This window comes from Monodelphis domestica, chromosome 8, assembly GCF_027887165.1.
Source record: "Monodelphis domestica isolate mMonDom1 chromosome 8, mMonDom1.pri, whole genome shotgun sequence".
Classification (NCBI taxonomy): domain Eukaryota; kingdom Metazoa; phylum Chordata; class Mammalia; order Didelphimorphia; family Didelphidae; genus Monodelphis; species Monodelphis domestica.
Genome location: NC_077234.1, coordinates 223,709,085 through 223,730,377, shown reverse-complemented (window position 1 = coordinate 223,730,377; position 21,293 = coordinate 223,709,085). Strand labels below are relative to the sequence as shown.

Below are 21,293 nucleotides of genomic sequence, written 5' to 3'. Positions count from 1 at the left end.
TTTGTGAGTGAGCTTTTCTGCCCTCTAGAGGCTTCTTCTTTGCACTATTGATAAACTGGATTAAACCAGTTGAACTGATCTACAGAGCTGAATGTGCCCTGAGGCCAAAACTTCCAGAGGCAGAGGCCCTAGATCAGTGATGGGCAAGATTTTGAGTTTGGTGTGTCAAAATTCGCCAAAAAACCAAGCATAACTCCGGTGGTGTGTCACTTCTAGAAAAAAAAATACCATAATTACGTGATATTCACATCGTTCTTGGCATGTGGCCCCATACTTCTCTGACGTGTTTCTTAGAAAATGGCTATTCATGTCAGTGCTGACACACATGTCATAGGTTCACCATCACAGCCCTAGATGGAGGTGTGATGGCTGAGAACTGGAACCAGCTTGCCCGCTTCTCTGCTTCTCTCCTTGAGCTGCTTCCTTGCCAGCTGTGGTCAGAGCCTTAAGCTTTGCATAGTTGTGTTAGCTAAGGCACTCTGTCCCATTTAGAGCCCTCGCCCTGAGATCCTACCTACCACCTGAGTCTCAGCACAGTAAGTGGGGAAGGGGCACTGGGACCTTTTTTCTTTGCTTTAAACCTGAGAATTCAAACTTCTCTGCATACCTTTTTAAGTTGAATTGAGCAGGAGGGTCCCACTGTTCTGTCTTGTTGGATTAGGTTTTTGTCCCCCTTAAAGTGCTTTGCTTTTTATTGGTGTGGAAGGGTTTTCACAGAGGAATTGATTTTTGCTGTTTCTAAGCTGCCATCTTGACTCTGCCCCCAAAAATGAATCTTTTAGATGGGGAATGAGTACTGATTTTCTGGGGCTTTGATATTAGATAACAAAGAACCATAAGAATTCTTGGTCATTTAACTTAACTTCTTGCTTTCAGGAAGAATTGTGCCAAACATCCAGAAGAAATAGTTCTCAGTTACTTATTCCTTTGTAAAGAAAAATTTTCTGAGAGAAAATTGATTGTCTGGCCTGTGTCTATGTTGCAAATTCATATATAATATTTCGTTCAAGATGTAGTTTTTCTTAGAATACTTTAACAATATAATATGAGAAATGTTTTTTTAATAGGCGACATAGAATTTGAAGTCCTTCTGGATTTCTCGTGTTCAATCAAAGAATCACTGAGAATCAGAACTAGATGGGACCTTAGAGACTATCTAGCAGTCTAGCCTAAAGTGGTATCTTCCATACTTTCTCCAACCCATTTTTTAAACTATTTTCTCAACCAAAATATGTCTTAATATTTTTCTATAAGCATTCTTATTACTTCCTTAAATCACTGTTCTTCCCACTTTCTGGTCCTCCAAGAATCTACATTTTTTTAAGGTCAGCAACTACATCATTTTTTTCTCTATTTCCTTAGAATGTATTATAGACTTAGCACATAATAGGCATTAAATATTGTCATAAAACCTGAAGCCAAAAGAATTTTTTACACATTGAATGGCAGACTCTGAGTTAAGAAAGATCTCAAAAAGCCAAATGTGATAAGATGTAACATTCTTCACTTGTATTCTAAAACACTACTTTGCAAATACAGGATAGAAAAAGAGTAGCTAGACTATACCTAGCCCAGCTCATAGGTTGTTTGATGTAAAAATTAAATGAAACTCAAGGCAGCGTGGAATTGTGTATTGAACTCAGAGTGCTAAACTTGAAGTCCGGAGGACCTGAGTTTAGATACTGGCCATTCTACTTTCTGTCTGAATAATTTTGGCTAGTCTCTTAAAAACTCTGAACTTCAGTTTCTTCATCTATAAAATTAAGGGATTGAGATAGAAGATCTCTCGGGAAAGGTTTTTGAAAATAGTAAATCTTGCACAAATGCAAGATATTTCATGTAATTAAAAAAATGCTGTGCCTTCTTGCATTTGTTCTGCTGAGTTATTTGTAATAGGGACCAATTATGTTGAGCATTGAAGAACTGTATAAACCAATTTTCATTATTATAATGTCCATCAACTAACACTGTCATTTAAGATCACTCTAATTTCTTTTTACTTTAGAATAGAATGCATATGGTCCTAGAATTGGGAGTCATGAGACCCACATTCCTCTCTTATAAAAAGGGAATGATATTTCCCAGAGTTGTGGTGAGCAAAATACTTTGCAAACTTTAAAGCAATGTGCGTAGCAGTTGTTATTCTTTATTGGCAATGTCTGTGTACACAATTAAGTTTTGGAGAAGTGACCAATTTAGGTAATTTTTTCATAAGTATGTATAGGCTAGTGATACTTTAAGAGATCAACCCCTTAAATCATGCCCAGTTAAGTAAAGAATTATTCATCAGTGCATATTAAGAGATTTAAGGTTTCCAAACTCAATACTAGGTAATACAACATCAACAAAATATTATTTTGTAATATTTTAAAATTTTCTGAGCATTTTGAGTTTGGTTCTAAAATGTGATCAATGAGTGGGAGTATATTTTGTAAAAGAATAATTCTTTGGATTGTAAGAACCTTCTCACCATATTCATCAAATCTTAATTATATCTTTTGATGTTTGAAAAGATAAAACTTGTATTAATCTTCCTTAGTATTTGGTAAAATGTAAATGTAATCATTACATGTGATTATGTAGAGCCATTTTGAAAATATCTTCACTTCAAGATTGAGTTAAGTACACTATGACATGGTGTATGTTAGATGCTATTGTGTTAATCATTTTAGCTTTTGAAGTTTAAAATATTGCAAATGCTTCTGACCAGCTTTTTTTTAGTAGTAATAATAGCTTATATTTATATCATGCCTTGGATTTACGAAGCAGTTTGCATATATTATTTCATCTCAGTAGCAAACCTTTTGAATAGTAAATAACCAACAGAATTTTAATTAGACAAATAGCTATAATAATCCATGTTCTCTATAATGAATCTATGTAGTTGAGAATAACATAGAAAATTGTGTCCTTTCTAAAACTGATTACTGTTCCCTATTTTTCATGGTTAGTGTATATAAGCAGTATTTATTTTATTTACAAATAACTTAGGATATGTATTCACTACTGTTTCTCCAGTTGGTATTCATTCTTGGTATTAAGAGGAATTTCCTTTTTTGCCCCCATCAGTAGTCTGATGAATGGTAGAATCACTTTCTATAGACTATCCTTTATTCAAAGAATCACTGATGAGCTATTCCCTACTTATTTACTATTAAAGAAAAAAAAGGAGAGGTTGTCAAGGCTGACCTGATATTGTGGAATACTGTTAATCTTTTCTTTCCCTAGTATAAAACTGGGCTTAGATATTTAGAATATGTGTCCTGCGTTCATTATTTTTGTTACTTTTCCATGTATCAGTAAAGAAAGCAATAGTTCATTTAAATCAAATAATTTTCTATTATCTTGGGAAAGAGTGTGAATAAACACCGAATTAACCATTTTAAAATTTTTGTTTTGAGAACAGATATTTCAAAGTTGATAAGTCCTCACCTCAGAAGACATTTTTCTTAGGTCAAATAACTCCTTAGAAGAGTCAGCAAAATACTACTTAAAATACTATCCCATGAAAGAATTTTAATAAACTGTATTATCTTGTCTGCCCCCACTTAAGTCCTGTTCTTTCCTAGGTGTTGAGAAGCTGATTAATCATCTACATAGACACAATATACCTATTGCTGTTGCTACTAGTTCAGCTGGATTGTCATTTGAATGGAAGACAAGCAGACACAAAGAATTCTTTAGTTTATTTAATCATCTTGTTCTGGGTGATGACCCTGATGTGAAGAGTGGCAAACCGGAGCCTGATTTGTTTCTAACTTGTGCAAAGCGATTTTCCCCTGCTCCTCCTGCTGAACAGGTAATCTGGGTATACTGATGGGCATGGGCTTTTATATTTAATATTTTTTAATATTTAATTTTATATTTATATATAAAAATATGTTTATATTTATATATAAATTATATATAATTTTATATTTAATATTTTTTAATATTAACTGTTTGGGATTTGAGTTTGTCTAGAGTTGGTTTAAGTGACATTCAGAACTAACTAACCTGAATGATTACTTTTGAAATTTTTGTTGTTTTGGTTTCTTTCCTTTTTTTAGGCACTTGTTATATCTTTTGAGAAATGCAAATAAAACCCTTTTTGTCTTTATGTCTAGGGTTTAGCTTACTAGCAAGTGCTCATCCAAACCTTATATAACTGCGTGCAAATGAAATTATAATTTTCTACTCTATATGAATGGGGGGCAGCTAAGAAGCTCAGTGAATTGCATGGTGGAACTTGGAGTCTGGAAAACTCATTTTCTTGAGTTCAAATATGGCCTCAGAGTCTTATAAGCAGTGTGGCCCTGGGAAAATCACTTAACCCTGTTTGCCTTAGTTTCTTCATCTATAAAATGAGCTAGAGGAAATGACAAATTACTCTAGAATTTTGCTAAGAATACCCCAAGTGAACAACAACTCCAAGAATGAGTGTATGCAAGCTCTGTGGTCTGAGTCAGTTATTAAAGTAGAATTTGTAATTTTTAGTTGTTGACCTCCCTACATTTGGCACCTTCCTGTGAAGATCAGTTTCTTCAAATATGCATATGTGTATATGTACCTGCGTAAGAATATATGTGTATAGATATGTATACACATAACATGTATACCATATTTCCTTTGTCTTATATTTTCTTTGATGTTCATTCTTTGACATCCTTATACCCAATTTTTCCTTTTGCTGTCTCCTATATCTTGAGGCATCTAGGTGGCAAAATATAGAATACTGGACCTAGAATTAAGAAGACCAGAATTCAGATACATCCTCAAATGTTTACTAAATGGTCAAATTATTTAACTTCTTTCTTCTTCAGTTTCCTCTACTGAAAATGAAGATAATAATAGCACCTACCTTCTAGAGTTGTTGAGTATTAAAGAAGATAATATTTGTCAAATGTTTAGCATGGTCCCTGACACATGCATACACTTAATAATGTTCGATTATACTGGATATACTAAGATCCTCTTTGTCTGTCTTCTCATCTAAATAATGATTTTATAAGATAGATAGGTAGGATTAAATGTGAACTATAAATTTGGAGTGTGAGAAGGAATAAAATCTTAATGGAATCATAAATTTAGGATGGAAAGGGATTTCATAGAATGTCTAATTTAGCCTCTCATTTTATGAAGAAACTAAAAGGATAGGAAATTACATGCCTAAGACCATATGGATAATAAGTATATCAAAGCTAGGATTTGAAGCCAGGTTGTCTTGATACCAGTGTTCATTCCACTACATAAGTATGTCTAAGTAAAAACAAATCAAATTAAACCTTTTATTGTTGTTAGTATGATAGTCTTAATTCAGTTTACAACAAAATATATGTTTTGGTATTTGCTAATGAATGAAAAGTAATTTATTAAGTATTTCCTATTTGAGAGACCTCACTAATCAATCATATACACCTCAGTACTTCCCTATTCCAATCCTGAAGTATGAATTCCTGATTCTGACTTCCAAAGTCCTCCACAATCCCTCTTTTTCAGCCTTTTTATGCTGCCACCCTTCATCTATTTCCCCCCCTGTTCTTATAATAGGATAATATATTTAGAACTAGAAGGACCTTAGAAGTTATATGCCCTAGCACCCCTTATTTTACAAATTGGGAAACTGAGGCTGAGAGGAGTTCTGAATTTGAACAGAACTATGAACTAGGTGGTCTCTGAGACCCCAGGTAGCATCATTGGCCAACCTTTTCCAAGGTTGAGTGCTCAGAGAGCAAATTCAAGCTATGAGCTCCATCATTATTGGAGAGAGCTAAGGGAGGAAGTGCTTACTTTGGGCGACTGGACAGAGGGGTGGAGCATGCAAAAAATGTCCTTATTTTCTGGGAAGAGAAGAAACAGAGCAGCTCCCTGAGTGCCAGCTCTACACATGTGCCATGTCTTCACCAACTCTGCCATATAGCTTTTCCCCCTTTAATTTAATTTTTTTCAATCAAGTATATAAACAATTTTTAACATTTTTTAAAATTTGATTTATTAATTATCTCCCTTCTTTCCTCTCTGAGCCCCCTCCCTGAAACAATAATCAGTGTGATAAAGATTTTATATATGCCATCATGTAAAACATGTTTCCCTATTAGTCCTTTTGTGGAAGAAATCTAGAACACAGAAAAAATGAAGAAAATTAATTATTTAGTATGCTTTGGTCTAGATTCAGACTTCAAGTTCTTTCTTTGGAGGCAGATGACATTTTTCATCAAGAGACCTTTGGGGTTATCTTGGATCCTTGTATTGCTGAAAATAGCTAAGGATCATAGGGTAGGTACAATTTTATAGCCCTTTGGGTATGGTGGCTTCCACTTGCCTAGTTCTAAATTTTTTAAAATCAACTTTTGTCATAACATTACCAAGTACAGCTCCCAGTATTTCTCATGGAACAATCATTTATACATACATATTTCCTTTAGGCAAACATGAAAAAGAGGCAAAATACAATAATCTCCATTTTACTTTACTCCAATATTAATAGGTTCTAATTAATAGTAATAGTAATAGTACTCCAATTAATAGGTTCATTCAGCTTAACAGAACAGCTTATATCAGAGCATGTGTTCCCATGTGCTAAAGTTCAACATAATAACTAGAAATGACAACAAAAATTAGTTATCGTCTTTAATGAAATGACTTTGGAAATAATGTACATTTCCATGACACTAACAGAAGTTTTCAGAACCACAGTAAGATACACAGAATAACATCAATAATTTGTATTAAATGTCAACATTCTGAATAGCAGTTTATTACATGGCAAACAAGATCAGGAAAGCAACCATCAAACAAAAGAGACCCATAGCTTCAGACAAGGCGAATCCCAGGAGAGCATATGAGAACAGCTGCTGCTTCAGTGATGGATTTCTGGCATAACCAATAATGAGAGAACCAAAGATAGTTCCAATACCAGCACCAGAATCAGCCACTCCTACTGTGGCAGCACCTGCACCAATAAATTTGGCAGCAGTATCAACGTCCCTGCTGATAGCACTGGTCTGGGACTCCCTTAGTGCTAGCTGAGACACTCTGTTCTGGGGCCCATTAGATACTGTGTTGTCCTCTCCAGTCCTGGCCTCTGGTAGAGACAACACTGCTGCAGAAATTGGTCTATATACAATTCTGGATCCAGCACGAATCAGAGCTGGGGAGCAGGCGAGCTTGGCGCAGCAAACATCTTAGGAGTAGTTGGGGTGGCGGCGACAGAAGAAGAGATCAGGTGGTGGGAGGCGAGGGCTCGGCTCAGCACTGCTTTCTCTCTTTCTGGGGATGGGGCAAGATGTAACCTGAATGAATGTGGTAGTGGGTTGGACTGGGTCAGACTCCAGTGTACTTAGGGCTTACCTTTCTCTCCATTTCTAAATTTTAAGAAATTATTTTCTTCAGGGAGCTTTTCTACCTTTTTTTCCATTTGGCCAGTTCTAGTTTTTAAAGATTTCTTTTCCTCAGTGTATTTTTGCATCATTTTTTCAGTGTGGCTACTTCTTTTTATGAAGTTATTCTCATTATTGCATTTTTGTGCCTCTTTCCCCAGTTGGCCTATTCTTTTTTTAAGGTATTATTTTCTTCAGCATTTCCTTGTGCCTCCTTTACTATTGACTCTTTTTTTCATCAGATTCCTACATCACCCTCATTTTCTTAATTTTCCTTTTGAGCTCCACTAGGAATTCTTTTAAGCTTGAGATCAATTGCGAGGCTTTGGATATAGCATGACTATTGTCTTCTTTTGATTTGGTATTCCCTTCTGAGTCTTTCTAATCACCAAGACTCAAATTATTGAGTCTTTTTTTGTTGTTGTTGTTTGCTCAGTTTTCCAGCATTTTCCTTGACTTTTAGTTTAAAATAACAATAACAACAAAGAAAAAGCTCTTAAATTGGGCTCTCTTCCTTTAATAAAGTTAGCACTATTCCAAGCTTTAAGTTCTTTCAGTTGCTTTCAGAGCTAGCTTCAAGGGTTCATAAATTTTCAGTTCTTCCAAGGTAGATCAAATGAAGAAGAGGTATGTTTAATATTCTCCTGGCATATGCTATAGTGTGTGAGCAAACACAAGCACTCATTTCTATCAAAGAACTGTGACCTAGGTCCCCTGAATCTCTACAGCTGCAAGAGCTAGTGGTCCTCTTTGCCCTGAGACCACGACTGAGGACTATAACCTGGATCTATATATGGACATGCAATAGTCTTGTGCTCGGAACCAACAAAGGGACTCTTGTAATCTCTTTCTTATCCATTGGTCACACATTTAATATTACTCACAAGTGCTCCAGTTCTCTAATTAGAAACTCTTAACATTCTAATATCTGACCTTAACCTAGCATTACACCTTTCCCTGTGCCTCAATACTTATAAGCCTATCCTTTCCCCCCCTTAATGCCTCCATTCCCTTTAACCCCATTAATCTGCCATCACAATATGCTTATTCTGGTTTCACTTTCATGCTCTTTAATCTCAAGTCAATTAGTTAATTATTTCAATTCTACCTTCATCTTAAATCTCTTTTCCCCTTGTCCTCTAACAATTCATCTCTTCACAAATTTCAGCCCTGTATTCACCAGCTGCCTCCTTTACCTCTTGTTCCTGAGCCCCTGAATACAGCTAGAGAAAGATTCACAATCATGCTGAATTTATTATAATAATAGCATCAACTGCCCTTAACTGATTGCCCATCTCATTCTCCATAGGAGAGTTTACAAATTTACAAACCCTTTCTCAAAGACAGACATATCTCTCAAGTTCACTTCTCTTAGCTGTGGACTTTGCCTCTTACTTTACTCACAATATTGGGGTTATTTGGCATGGGCTCGCTCTTTTCTCCCATTCCTTTCATCTTAGAATCCCTTAACCTCATCTCTCCTTCATCATTTCTACCCCAGTTTCTGACAAAGAAGTGACTCTTTTCCCAAGGTTAACTTCTCAACCTGTGCACTTGATTCTGTCCTCACTCGCAAATCTTTTAATGTGTTCTTATTTAGTGGTTTCTTCCTTGTCATCTAACATGACCTTTTTTAAAAAAACAAACCTAAATGAAATCTTACTCTCTCCTCAGATTATCATCATAGATTTCTCAACCAAGAAAATCTTGATATATGTTATTCCAAAAGGGAAAGGCTGTCTACAAAGACTAATTTATCTTAAAAGATTAAATATAATCTTATAGGGAAAAAGTGAATTCTTGACGTATATGTATTCCTAATAAAAAGATCAGAATTTATCCTAAAAAAAAAAGGATGACAATGAAATAGAAAACAGAATCCAGTAATAATAGAGTATTGTTTACCAGAAACACACTTGAAGCATAAATGTCCCAAAGAGTTAAAGAGAATGGTTGGACCGTGTTATATATCAAGTAGATTTTTAAAAAGCAAGGATAGACATCATTATCTTAAACAAGAAAAGAGCAGGAATAGACATGATAAAAAATACAAATAGAGGGACACTACAATGTGCTCATAGACAACAAAATAATTTCAAGACTTCATATGCATGCAACCAGTGGCATAATATCTAATTACTTAAAAGATAAACTACTTTAAGTGGAGAAACAGCAAGTAGATAATAATTGGGGTCCTAGAAATCTACCTGTTAGTATTAGACAAATCTTTAATCAATAAAGAATTTAAAGACTTGAATAGAACTTTAGAAAAAATATGTGGCAAATTTTGCTGATGACTGAATAGGAATAAATAGTATTATACATATTTCTTAATTTTACATGGCATCCCCCTCCAACATTTGTTATTTGGCCTTTTGTCATTTTAGTCAGTCTTATTGGTGTGAGACAATATCTCAGATTTGTTTCGGTTTATATTTTTCTAATCAGTAATGACTTAGAACATTTTTTCATATACCTATTTTATGGCTTTGATTTCTTCATCCAAAAATTGTCTATTCATATCTTTTGCCCATTTTTCAATTGGGGGATATTCTTCTTATTATTAATTTGATGCTTTTCTATATATTTTAGATATGAGATCTCTAGTTGAGAGGAGGTCTATAAAATGTTTCCCCCAATTTTCTGCCTTCCTCCTAATCTTGGCAACAATTGCTTTATTTGTATACAAACTTTGAAATTTAATGTACTCAAAATTATTCATTTCATAATGCTCTATTTCCTGATGAATCATAAATTACTATCTATAAGTTTGACAGGTAATATATTTCCTGTACTTCTCATTTACTTACGCTGTCCCTTTTTTTGTCTAAATCATATATCCATTTTGTTCTTATCTTATTGAATGGTATAAGATATTGACCTGTACCTAGTTTCTGCCAAACTGCTATCTAGTTGTTTCAACAAATTTTACCAAATAACGATTTCTTTTCCCTAAAATCTAGATCTATGATTTAAAAAAAAATCACATACAAGGTTACTATAATCTTTTACTGCTATTTGTTATAGGTCTATTCGGTTCTACTGATCTGAAAAAGAAAATTACCTGATATCTTTATAAAAATTGGCTGTGCTCTATAACATAATAACATACATACACAGTTGCAAAAAATAATAAAATACTTCATAACTGATAAAACAACAAAAGTATAATCAATAAAGGACCTTTAATGAAAGAATTAAAACAAGTTAAAACTAAATAATTTAATTTTAAAGAACAAATTATCAAAACTATGGGTTATTTCTTTAAAAATGGCAATAGTGAGATGACATATCAACATTTTTGAGATGCAGCAAATGCTTTTTTGTGAAAGACAAAGAACAAGTGAATCACACAAGTTGAATATCAAAATTTAAAAAAGCAACATATCAAAAAAATCTAACTAAAGGGGGCAGCTGGATGGCTCAGTGGATTGAGAACCAGGTCTAATAATGGGAAATCCTAGGTTCAGACACTTCTCGGCTGTGTGACCTTGAGTAAGTCACTTAACCCCCATAGCCTAGCCCTTACCACTCTTCTGCCTTAGAACTAATGCAAAGTATTCATTCTAAAATGGAAGGTAAGGGTTAAAAACTTCAGCAACTAAACAAACAAAAATTCTAAAACTCGAGATTAGTAAAATTTAAGCCAAATTTTAAAAAATGAACAGATAATAAAAATAGGATTGGATTAAAAAAAACTAATGAAATGAATGAACTTAACTAATCTAATTTAAAAAGAGAGAAAATCAAATTACCAGTATCAAAAATGAAAGAGGATAATTCACAGCAAATTGAGAGGAAACTAAAAAAATGCTATTTACTTCAATGACATGCTAATGAAAAATGTTAATAAATGAAATGGATTAAAGTTTTAAATATGTTTGTATTTCTGTGTAAATATAACTAGACATGTATAGGATAGAAAGAAAAAGATATTTTTCATGTTAGAACAAAAGCCGGGAATGTAACTGAATCTTGGAAAATTAATTTGGAGTTGGAAGGAGAGTAGAAAAAACAGGACCATGTGGATTTAAGGAAATCCTATCAAATGTCCAAAAAAAACCCAATTAATTCTAGTATTACATAAACTCCTTGCAAATAATAGAAAAAGAATGGATCCCCTCAAATTCCTTCAGTAATTCCAACATGGTCTTGATTCCTAAAACAACTCTGAGAAAGAAAAGCATAGATCAATATGTTTATTGAATATTAATGTAAATATCGGATTATTTTTTAGATTTTTGAGGAGGAAGAACTAGGATAAAGTGATGATAAAAAATGAGGAAAGAAAAATTTATTAATGAGACAGTGTGTATACACACACAAACACACACACACACACACACACACACACACACACACACAGTGGGGGAACTGAGATGGATTACTTGATTGAAAGCCAGGCGTAGAGATGGGAGGTCCTGGTTTCAAATTTGATCTCAGATATTTTATATCTGTAGGACCTGGGCAAGTCACTTAACCCCTCAATGCCTAGCACTTACTATTCTCTGCTATGGAACCAATACACTGTATTGATTTTTAAGATGGAAGGTAAGAGTTAAAAAAAATAGGTAGGAGAGAAAAAGGAGGAGGGTCAAAGGAAGCAAATTAGCAGCTTTCTCCCCTGAACCCTGCTTTTGAGGAAGGGGGGGAGGTCTCCACTCTTTCCTCCTCTCTGTACTGAAAGACTGAACCCCTCTGTGTGACAAGGAAATCACTTTAAAAGACTGATATATATTAACTTAAGGTTGCCAAGGAATTCAGCTATGCAATTCCTAAATGAAAACTCAAGTCAGCAGTCAACCTTTTATGGAGTTTAATTACAAACAGGAGGAAGAAAGGTATTAGAGATAGAGAGAGAGAGGGAGAAAGGGGAGAGAAGGGAATAGGGCTTAAATACCCCTTCTGTTTAGGCTGGGCCAAAAGGCCCAAGCCCTTAGATAGCTGAGGCAAAGAAAAGAGATCAGTCCCTATCACTCACGTGACCAAAATGGAGAAACAGTCTCAGGGGCCTCCACCTCCAGCTTCCTTCAGAGCAAGCTTCTCAGAGCACAACCTCTCAGAGCAAAAACCTCTCCAACCACCCACCTCAGTCCTCAGACCCCGCTATCTTTAAGGAAACCATCCAAGTTCCCTCCCCTCAGTTCTCACATCTACCAATCACTGTCGATGTCTCCCCTGTGCCAATGGTGGCTCTAGCTTAACCCAGGACCGCCCAGAGGTCTGTGGCTTTGCACATGTCTGTTGAAGCTCATATTCTCAAATAATTAAATCTTGATCCTTTGCTACAGCCCTTCCTAAATCCTGTTACCCTGAGCAGGGTGGAGATTGACCTGGTTCTGTCATTCCAAGTATCTCTATTGTATCAATTCTAAAATCAATTATGACTCAAAGAACTTCCTGTTCTATGCTTAAGCATAGGTCAAAGCCCTTTCCATTGTTCAGCAAAAGATTTCTGTCCTAAAGTAATCTTAAGTAGGGAGGAGAAAGACCCTCCCATGCCAAGGGGGTTAACATTCCAATAGACTATCAGTAGGAAATTTTTCAAGTATGAAATTTCCCAAATGGTGAAATTTCCAACATTTATAAGTCTAAGAAATTTTAAGGTTTACATCTGTTACAATTAACCTCTCCTCAGATACAAACCAAAGAAGGGCTTTGAATATACTGCCAATTATGCTGATTGGAAATAGATAGCATTTCAAAGTCTTCTTAAATTGTAAATGACATATTTGATACTATATATGGAATAGTAGGAATCTATGAAGAAGAAAGAGATAAGTAATTGAAATTGAGGAACAAATTTTCTCTTAGAAAACATATATTTACAAGGGGGAAAAAAGAAACAGATAATGTAAGAAATCCTTGCCTAGTTCTATTCTCTTCATAAATCAGCTGTGAAAGACTCAGGTGATACACTACTTTGGGTATTTAGCTTTCTTCCACGGGCTTCTAGCTTTATATGATTTCCCTAAATTTCTTTCCCTGTCCATCTTTCTCAACTAATTTTTCAGATTTAGGAAAGTTATGATTTTTATGGTTTTCATAACTATTGAGCTGTCTACAGTATATTCTTTGGAGAACAACTGTACTATAAAAGCATAGGATACATAAACTTGATCCATTAAACTAGTTATTAGAGTGTTGTATGTGTTACTGTATCAGCTGCAGGGTCCCCAAAGATCAGTGCTGTCTATTAAGATTAAAATGTAAGTTTTATTCTCACTCATCCAATTCCAGACCTATACACATGCAAAAAATTTAAAGCACTATATAAATATCATTACCTGTTCTGATAATAGGAAGGAGAAAACAAAGTGCTCAGTAGATGCATGATATAACTAAGAGCAATACAAATACAACAAAACAGTATATTGCTATGCATACCTGCTACTTTTGAACTATAGCTTAGTGTCCAGGCATTTTCTGGATCCACAACCACGTAGCCTACAGACTAAGGAAGAAAGGATTTGTGGCCCCTTCACTAGGCACGTCAGGGGTCTAGACTTTGGACAAATCATCTCCTTCCTCCTCAGCATAGTGTAACTAGTCCATCAGTGCTTCCAGACCATATTTAATTACCTCCTATCTCCTCAATAGGCTTTCTAACTAGATGGTGAAGCTAGGGTCACAAAATAGTGTGAATTGTAGATTTACTCCACCCTGCTTAGTCTAACAAAACAGGAATGTCTACACCCCTACTTAAGGATTAAGTATTGAGAAGAATGGCCTATGACAGACATGTGCTAGCAAATGACAAATCAGAAACAATTGACAGACCCCTGGGCTGTCCTAAGTCAAGCTTAAGCTACCATTGGTACATGTGAGGTGCAGAAAAGTCATGTAAAAACGGTCTATATATTTCGCGTCACTTCCTGTCTCCGGGCTCTTTGTGCGGAGAAGTGGCTTGGTGGCAGTGTGCTGAGTGTCTTGGCGTGGCAGAAGCTATTGTCTGGGTTTGGCAATGATATTCTTGATACACTACTGAGAGAAGTTTAGTAACCTAGTTCAGGTTTGGTATCTTCTCTGAGCTCTCTCAGAGTTTAGACTGATTCCTTTCTCCTTTACCTTCCAAAACACTATCTTCTTAGGAAGCACCTAATCTCCTGAGAAGACCTCATGGCGGAGGTCTTTGAACTTCCCCTGGCACAGGCCAGGCAGGAGAAATCCTATAACCTTTCTCTCTCTCTTCTTCTTAATTCCTTCCCTCTATGTTAATTAAACCACCATAAAATTTCCAGACTCACTTGGGTATTTTATTTGGGATATTCCCTGGCAACCAATTAAATTTAGATTAATTCATAACCCTAAAATTTCCCCTTACAATAGCCAGGATTACACCACTTCATTACATGTTGTCTGGTATTTGAAGGCTGTGCTAACACAAATAATTGATTTTTGCCTAAGTCACTTATTTTTCTAGGACTTATTTCCCAATAATTAGCTTATTCCTACTTCATTTTCTTCTTCCCATTCCTATCATACTAAACCTTTGACTATAGAAGAACAAATCTCCTCCTATGACCTCAGGTTTGTAGCCCCTCATTCCCTTTTTCCTTATTGCATACCCCATCTACTCTTTCCTCTAGAATTTGTTTTTCATAATCAACAAATTTGCTTTCATCTTAAATGCCTACCTTCCTTATTCCTTCATCTTGTAAGAATGAAAAATTTAGAGCCTTGCTGTAGCTTAATAACTTTATTAAGTCAAGGTAGTAGTAGGAAGAAGAGGGGAAAATAGGAGATAGGTAGAGAGGTACTTAGCTTTTCTAATCTGTGACCACCATTTTGGGCCTCCTACTACTCCGACACTAAGGAGAGCAGTCAACAATAAAACACAGAAGTCCAGACCCTCAGTTCTCCATTTCCTTCAATTTATTTTGCACAATCTCTACCCACTAATATGTTGCATCTCAGGGACCAATCATGATTTTCTAATTTGCCTAGACCACCCATGGGGGTAGTCTAGGGGATATTGCGGGGAAGATCATCCTGCCCTCCTGGTCTCACAATTTTCTTTAGTCCATTGCTCCCTTTTCTGGCAGCTGGTCTATCCTCAATTTCCTCAGTGATATCTGGCCTCCAGGTGGTGGGAGATGAAGTCAGGAGAGTGACATGGGAAAAAGAAATTTACTTCAGGCAATCTTTTAGCACTCACTGAGAGATGAATCCCTCCTGGTGATGCTACTTTCCTCAAAACCCATTTATAGACTGTTTGCACTTTTACTTATAGTGAAGTGAAAATATTTCTTATTCTCTATTGTTACTTACAGACTTTCCCTTTACCCTTATTCTTCACACCAAGTTAGTTACACACACAGAGAATAATCTTTAATCTTACTATCACCACAGGTATTCTACTTCCTTGGTCCAGAGCTCTGAATTATTTTATCTAATCATAAATCTTGTATCTTTTTGTCTTTCCCTATGTACTTTTCCTTCTAAACCTACTCTTTGTTCTAATCATGACCTCTAGGCCTTCCATAGCTTAGAACTATCATTTAATTCGTATATTAACTGAAACAATTCTCTCCAAAGTTATTTATGATTTTTTTTAATGACCAAAACTAATGACATTTTCTCAGTTCTCTTTTTTCTTGACCTCTCCACAAATTGATACTGTCAATTGATACTCTCTTTTCTCAAGATTTTTCTGGATTTAGTCCTATGCTGGTTCTCCTCTGTGTGACCTCTCCTCAGTAGTTTTTGCTTCATGTCCATCCAAGTACACTTGCTAAACATTTGTATCCCTCAAGGCCCTGTTCTGCTTTCTCTTCTCACTTGGTTAAAGTGATCTGGTGCATCTGCCTGCCTCAGATCTCCCCCCACTCCATTCCATCCTCTATTCAGCCACTAAAGTGGTTTTCCTAAAACATAATTCCCACCATGTCACCTCTCTACTCAGTAAACTTCATTGAGTCCCTATCATCTTCAGGATCAAATCCTCTATTACTCATTTCTACCTTTCTAGCCTTCTTTTACCTTGTTCCCTGCCATGTAATTTTTGATCCAGTATTCATTGTGATTCCTCAAACCCTCCATGCTGTTCCACAAACAAGGCACTTCATCTCTCAGCTTTGGGCATTTGCTCTGGCTATCCCTAATTGCCAGGAATTCTCTCCTTATTCATTTCTACCTACCAGTTTCCTTCAAGTCAACTGAAATCACATATTCTACAAAGGCTTCCGCCTTTCCCAGCCCCTATTACTTTTAGTACCTTCTTTCTATTAATTATTTCTTTTAGCTTATTTGTATGTATTTATTTGTTGCCTTGCTCATTAGATTGACTTTGAGGGCTGAGACTTTTTTGCCTCTTTATTAATATCAATACCTAGCACAGTGCCTGATACATAGTATAAACATTTAATAAATAGTGCTTTATTAAACCTATCAGTTTCCATGAATTAAATTATCAGCTATATGAATGAAGATGACTCAGATCTACTTATACAACCAGAACTTCTGTCCCAATATTTAGGCTGGTGTCTCCAACTGTTTATTGGACATCTTGAACTTCATCTCATAGAAATCTTAAACTTGGCAAACCCAGAACTGAACTAATTTGATTTCCCCCCTAAAATCGAATCTTCCTAATAACTTCCTTAATATTGTCATGGTCATCATCTTCAATTCCTCATTTTCTTTCACCCTGCCTATATCAATTGCCAAGTTCTCTTAGTACTACAAATTGCCTATCTTGTATTTTTTTCCTTTATAGTATTTTTTATATTATCTTATTTGATGTATGTCAGACATAACACTCTACCTCATCTCCTTTCATTCTCAACTTGAGTACTACCTCTTCCAGAAGGCCTTTCCTGGTCCACTTCAGCTTTTTAGTTCTATTCTGACTAAGATTATTTTTTGTCTACTCTGATTTTTCTTGTATGTTCTGATTTATACATGTTATCTTTTTAATTAGAATATAAGTTTCTTCAGAGCAGGAATAGTTTTTATCTTTTTCTTTGTACTCTCAGCATTTAGCACATATCTGACACATAATAAGGGCTAATAAATGCTTGTTAATTGATTGATAGTATACTGGCATAAAAAGAGGCCGGGGAAGCTGATTTTTTTTCTTTGGAACAAATTATTTAACCATCGGTGTGTTTCATGTTACCCTCCTACATCTGTATTGTTTTGGCCTTGTTCCTTTTGCTCTTGGATCCAGTTCATTACTTCTGCCCTAGACCACTACATTAACCAGTGTAGTGTTGCCTCTGTCCCTTCCCATTCTACATACATTTCTTTACTGTATCCCAACTTAGATCACACCTTATCTGTTCCCATCCTTATAGATTTATTATATATTAGACATCCTCAGCTCTTAACTTACTCACTTTTCTCATCTTCCTCATCCCCTTTAGCACAAGGTTATCTATTAAAGCTTAGTGGGAAAAATATATATCTTAAATTTAGTTTTAACATTATAGCATGCTTGATAACATTTTTAATTTCTCTGTTTTTCATGGTTTTTCAAATGTGATTTTTAATAGCAATTCATATGAGGTTTTTTTTTATCATAGTTCAGCATATGATTCTTATGCTTTAGTACATAAAAGACAACCGTTAATTAGCCTTTTCTGCATTAATACTACGTAATGAGAGTTGGGTAAAGTTTTAAAATTAAAGCAGTTAACTGACTGTCATCCCTTAGTCTATTTCATATTGATAAGAACATCTCAGCATTGGTGCTTTCATGGATCTTATTGGTGTGACTATTCCTTTCATTTACACAAATCATAGTCCTTCCATTCTTTCTTAACCTGTGTGATTCTCATCCCTATCCCTGTTACCCCCACAAATCTCCTATATTAATGAACTCATTTTTCTAGAAAGTTCTCTTTTTTTTATTATTATTATCTCTATTGGCTCATTTATTTTGCTGGGCATATGAGTGTTCTTAGTGTCATTCATATAATTTCTTAGACTTATAACTGTCTTGTTAATATACTGCAACTTGCTTATACTTATCATGGATTCATTCATCATCTTTGGTTCTTGTGAAATTATATTATTCAGTAATCCATGACTATAATGTATCACCACAAAAACATTGCTCTTCAAGAAATGGACTTTTGCAACAAAAAGTAACCTAATGACATTACATTTTTGCACACATTTCCAAATGCGATGTATCTTGATCTCATCCTTTTCATTTCTTAGTCTATCTCACTATCTATTCTCTTTGTTTACATAAGCCAGAAAGATAAATTCACATATATAGATATAAATAAATATTGAATTGAACTTAGTACATTGTCTAATTGCACATTTGAGAAATATGCATTTCTTATCTACTTTGTCTTTCTAATTTGGTTAGCAAAACTGATGTCCTTCAAATAATTAAGGATTTCACAGAGCTAAGCTGTTTTCTATAAACAGGAACATTTGAAGAAGCTTATCAATAAGAAGAAGCTCTGTGATTCTAGGCTTGTCACTTAACCCTGTTGACCTCAGTTTCTTTATATGTAAAATGATTTGGAGAAGGAAATGGCAAACCACTCTAGTATCTTTGTCAAGAAAACCTCAGCTGGAATCATGAAGAGTCAAGACATGATTTATTACAACTGAACAATAACAAATCAGGCAAGTCTTTGTGGAAAGTGGTATATATATAGAGAGAAATAGAGGGAAGGAAAGAAATATGGAGAGGGAGTGGAGAGAAAGTTCAAGGGTGGGAGTGGAACAGTGTAACATGGAAGCAGTGTTCAGAATGAGGTCATGTGTTCTGAGATTTTAGTAATTAACAGTTAGGTGAAACCTCTTAAAGAAGATAAAATCAGACTTTTGCTTGAGATGAAGTTGATCAAGTTGAAATCCTCAAACTGTAGACTAGTAATTGTGGATTTAATTGCTCAAACATCTAGAATGTATTATTAAAGAGAAAATTTGTGAAAAAAGAAAGGAGAAACTATTATGAAGCCAGCATACAATTTAGCAAGAGTAAGTCATGCAAAATTAACTTCATTTCTTTTTTTGTTAAAGTTTCTAGATTGATAAATGAGATTGAATGGGTTAGGCATGGTATTTCAATTTTAGTGACTCATTTGACCAAGTCTATCATCATGGCCTTGTGATAAAGAGGCATGTATTAGAAGATGTATTCATAATTAAGGAGATCCAGAACTTGTTGAATGGTAACCTTAAAGTGTTGATTAACAAATCATTGTCATCTTTGAGAAATTAATGAGAATCTGCCTTTCATCCTATTTGTTAAACATTTAGTCTTTTGCCTGAGAGTCTGGAAAACTGAACTTCCGTTCTTCAAGCAGAATCTACATGTGAATTTATTGGTGTTTTAGGTCACAATTCAGGTAAAAGATGGATTTGATAGCTTCTAAAATACTTTCAAACTCTAGGTTTTAATCTATTCTGTGCTTCTGTAACATATGGAATAATCACATAGTAGAGAACCAGTTACCCAATATCACCACCTTCCCAAATATACACTTGCCATGTAAAAATAACTAGGGATATCCCTAGTTATTTTTACATGGCAAGTGTATATTTTTGTAGAACAATCTAGATTTCAATCAGTTTTCTGTTAAAGCCTTTTTTAACACTCAGATTCTGATCTATGATTCTGTATAATTTTGTAAACAGAAAGAAATAAAAAAGGTAAATAGTTGAAAGCTGGACAACCAAATATATTGTGGTCTACCAGGTATATGAGTATGGAATCTTCTTATTCAGAATCATTCAAAAGTTATCTTGCAGTTTTAAAAGAGAAACAAATTTATGACAAAACCTGAGTCACAACTAGGAACTGTATGAGCTTTCTTTAAGTGGTAGAATAGCAGGTGATACTTGCAACTGAAAGCTAGAAACAAAAGATGATAGTTTGGTTTTTTTTTGCCTGAAGATTTTATAAAGCACATTCACTTTTAACATTTCACAAATGAAATCTTTATTTCTTACAAAGCTGTTGATGCATTATTAACAGTGGCTAGTTCCTTACCTTAATTGAATATGTCATTAAAAGGTGAATTAACAGAGAATCAATAGAACTTGAGAAATTAGTAAAAATAGCTTCCTTCCTAATTATTACCACTCATATGATCACTATATATTATTTTATTATTTCATTTTTACAAAACTATGATTTTATTTAGATATTTAGTGTGGTATATTCTGGAAAGAGAATGAACAGAATGCAGGTTGGCATGTTATTTTGGAAATGATATGTTATTATACTAATCTGTTAATATACTATGATAAAAGTGATTAATAAAAACCTTGTTAAATGAATGAATAAATATTATCTGTAGTAAATTATATAGATATTATGGAAAACCTAATTTTTGTCTTTTGGTGGCAGAATGGATAGAGTCAGGAAGTCAGAAAGACTCATCTTTTTAAGTTCAAATTTGGCCTCAAACACTTACTGTGTGACTCTGGGCAAATCACTTAACCCTATATGCCTTATTTCCTTGTCTGTAATATGAGATGGAGAAGAAAATGGCAAACCATTCCACTGTCTTTCCCAAGAAAACCCCACATGGAGTTACAAAGAGCCAGAAACAGTTGAACAACAAACCATAGACAGTATAAATGTTTAGTAATGTAATTGTTTGCAGTAATTCGTATAAACTTATAATAATGTTTGTGTTTTTGGTTACATATGCTATAAATAATATAATTTCATTACAAATAAATATGAAAGAAAGGGAATGATTTAGTTTAAGGAATCACAGGTCCATAGTAAACCATACAGTTTTCTGAAGAAAATAGAAGCATTTAGCATAGGGAAAGAGATCTTAAGCACTCCTAAATCTTCATACTTTAAATTTTTGTTTACTTTTAAACTTTTAAGTTTTCTTTAGTACTCATTTGCTAGATAATTGTTAGGCCTTAATATCTCAATAGTCTGGGCAACAACATTCTAAAGACTATAAATTTGAGAGCAACCAGATGGCTCAGTGGATTGAAAGC

The 21,293-nt window shown here is 34.6% G+C and overlaps 2 protein-coding genes across 2 annotated transcripts in view; one reads left to right on the top strand and one right to left on the bottom strand.

Moving 5' to 3' along the window:
• Positions 1 to 21,293, top strand: part of PUDP (pseudouridine 5'-phosphatase) — a 177,787-nt gene that overhangs the window by 79,005 nt on the left and 77,489 nt on the right. Inside the window, exon 3 of the mRNA XM_007500949.3 lies at positions 3,570 to 3,799. Within this exon, the coding sequence (XP_007501011.1) occupies positions 3,570 to 3,799 (230 nt within the window). The remainder of the gene's footprint in view (positions 1 to 3,569; positions 3,800 to 21,293) is intronic.
• On the bottom strand, positions 6,673 to 8,603 carry LOC103103843 (ATP synthase F(0) complex subunit C3, mitochondrial-like). Its single transcript, XM_056807693.1, has 2 exons — positions 8,555 to 8,603; positions 6,673 to 7,162 (listed from the first exon to the last, which is right to left on the bottom strand). Exons 1-2 carry the CDS (start codon positions 8,601 to 8,603, stop codon positions 6,738 to 6,740), a joined length of 474 nt encoding a protein of 157 aa, XP_056663671.1. The 3' UTR covers positions 6,673 to 6,737.

Coding starts and splice junctions, on each gene's coding strand:
- LOC103103843 (XM_056807693.1), bottom strand. CDS start 8,603: ATGATTGTGAATCTTTCTCTAGCTGTATTCAGGGGCTCAGGAACAAGA. Junction 7,163..8,554: donor CAGGGGCTCAGGAACAAGAG/GTAAAGGAGGCA, acceptor ACTACTCCTAAG/ATGTTTGCTGCGCCAAGCTC.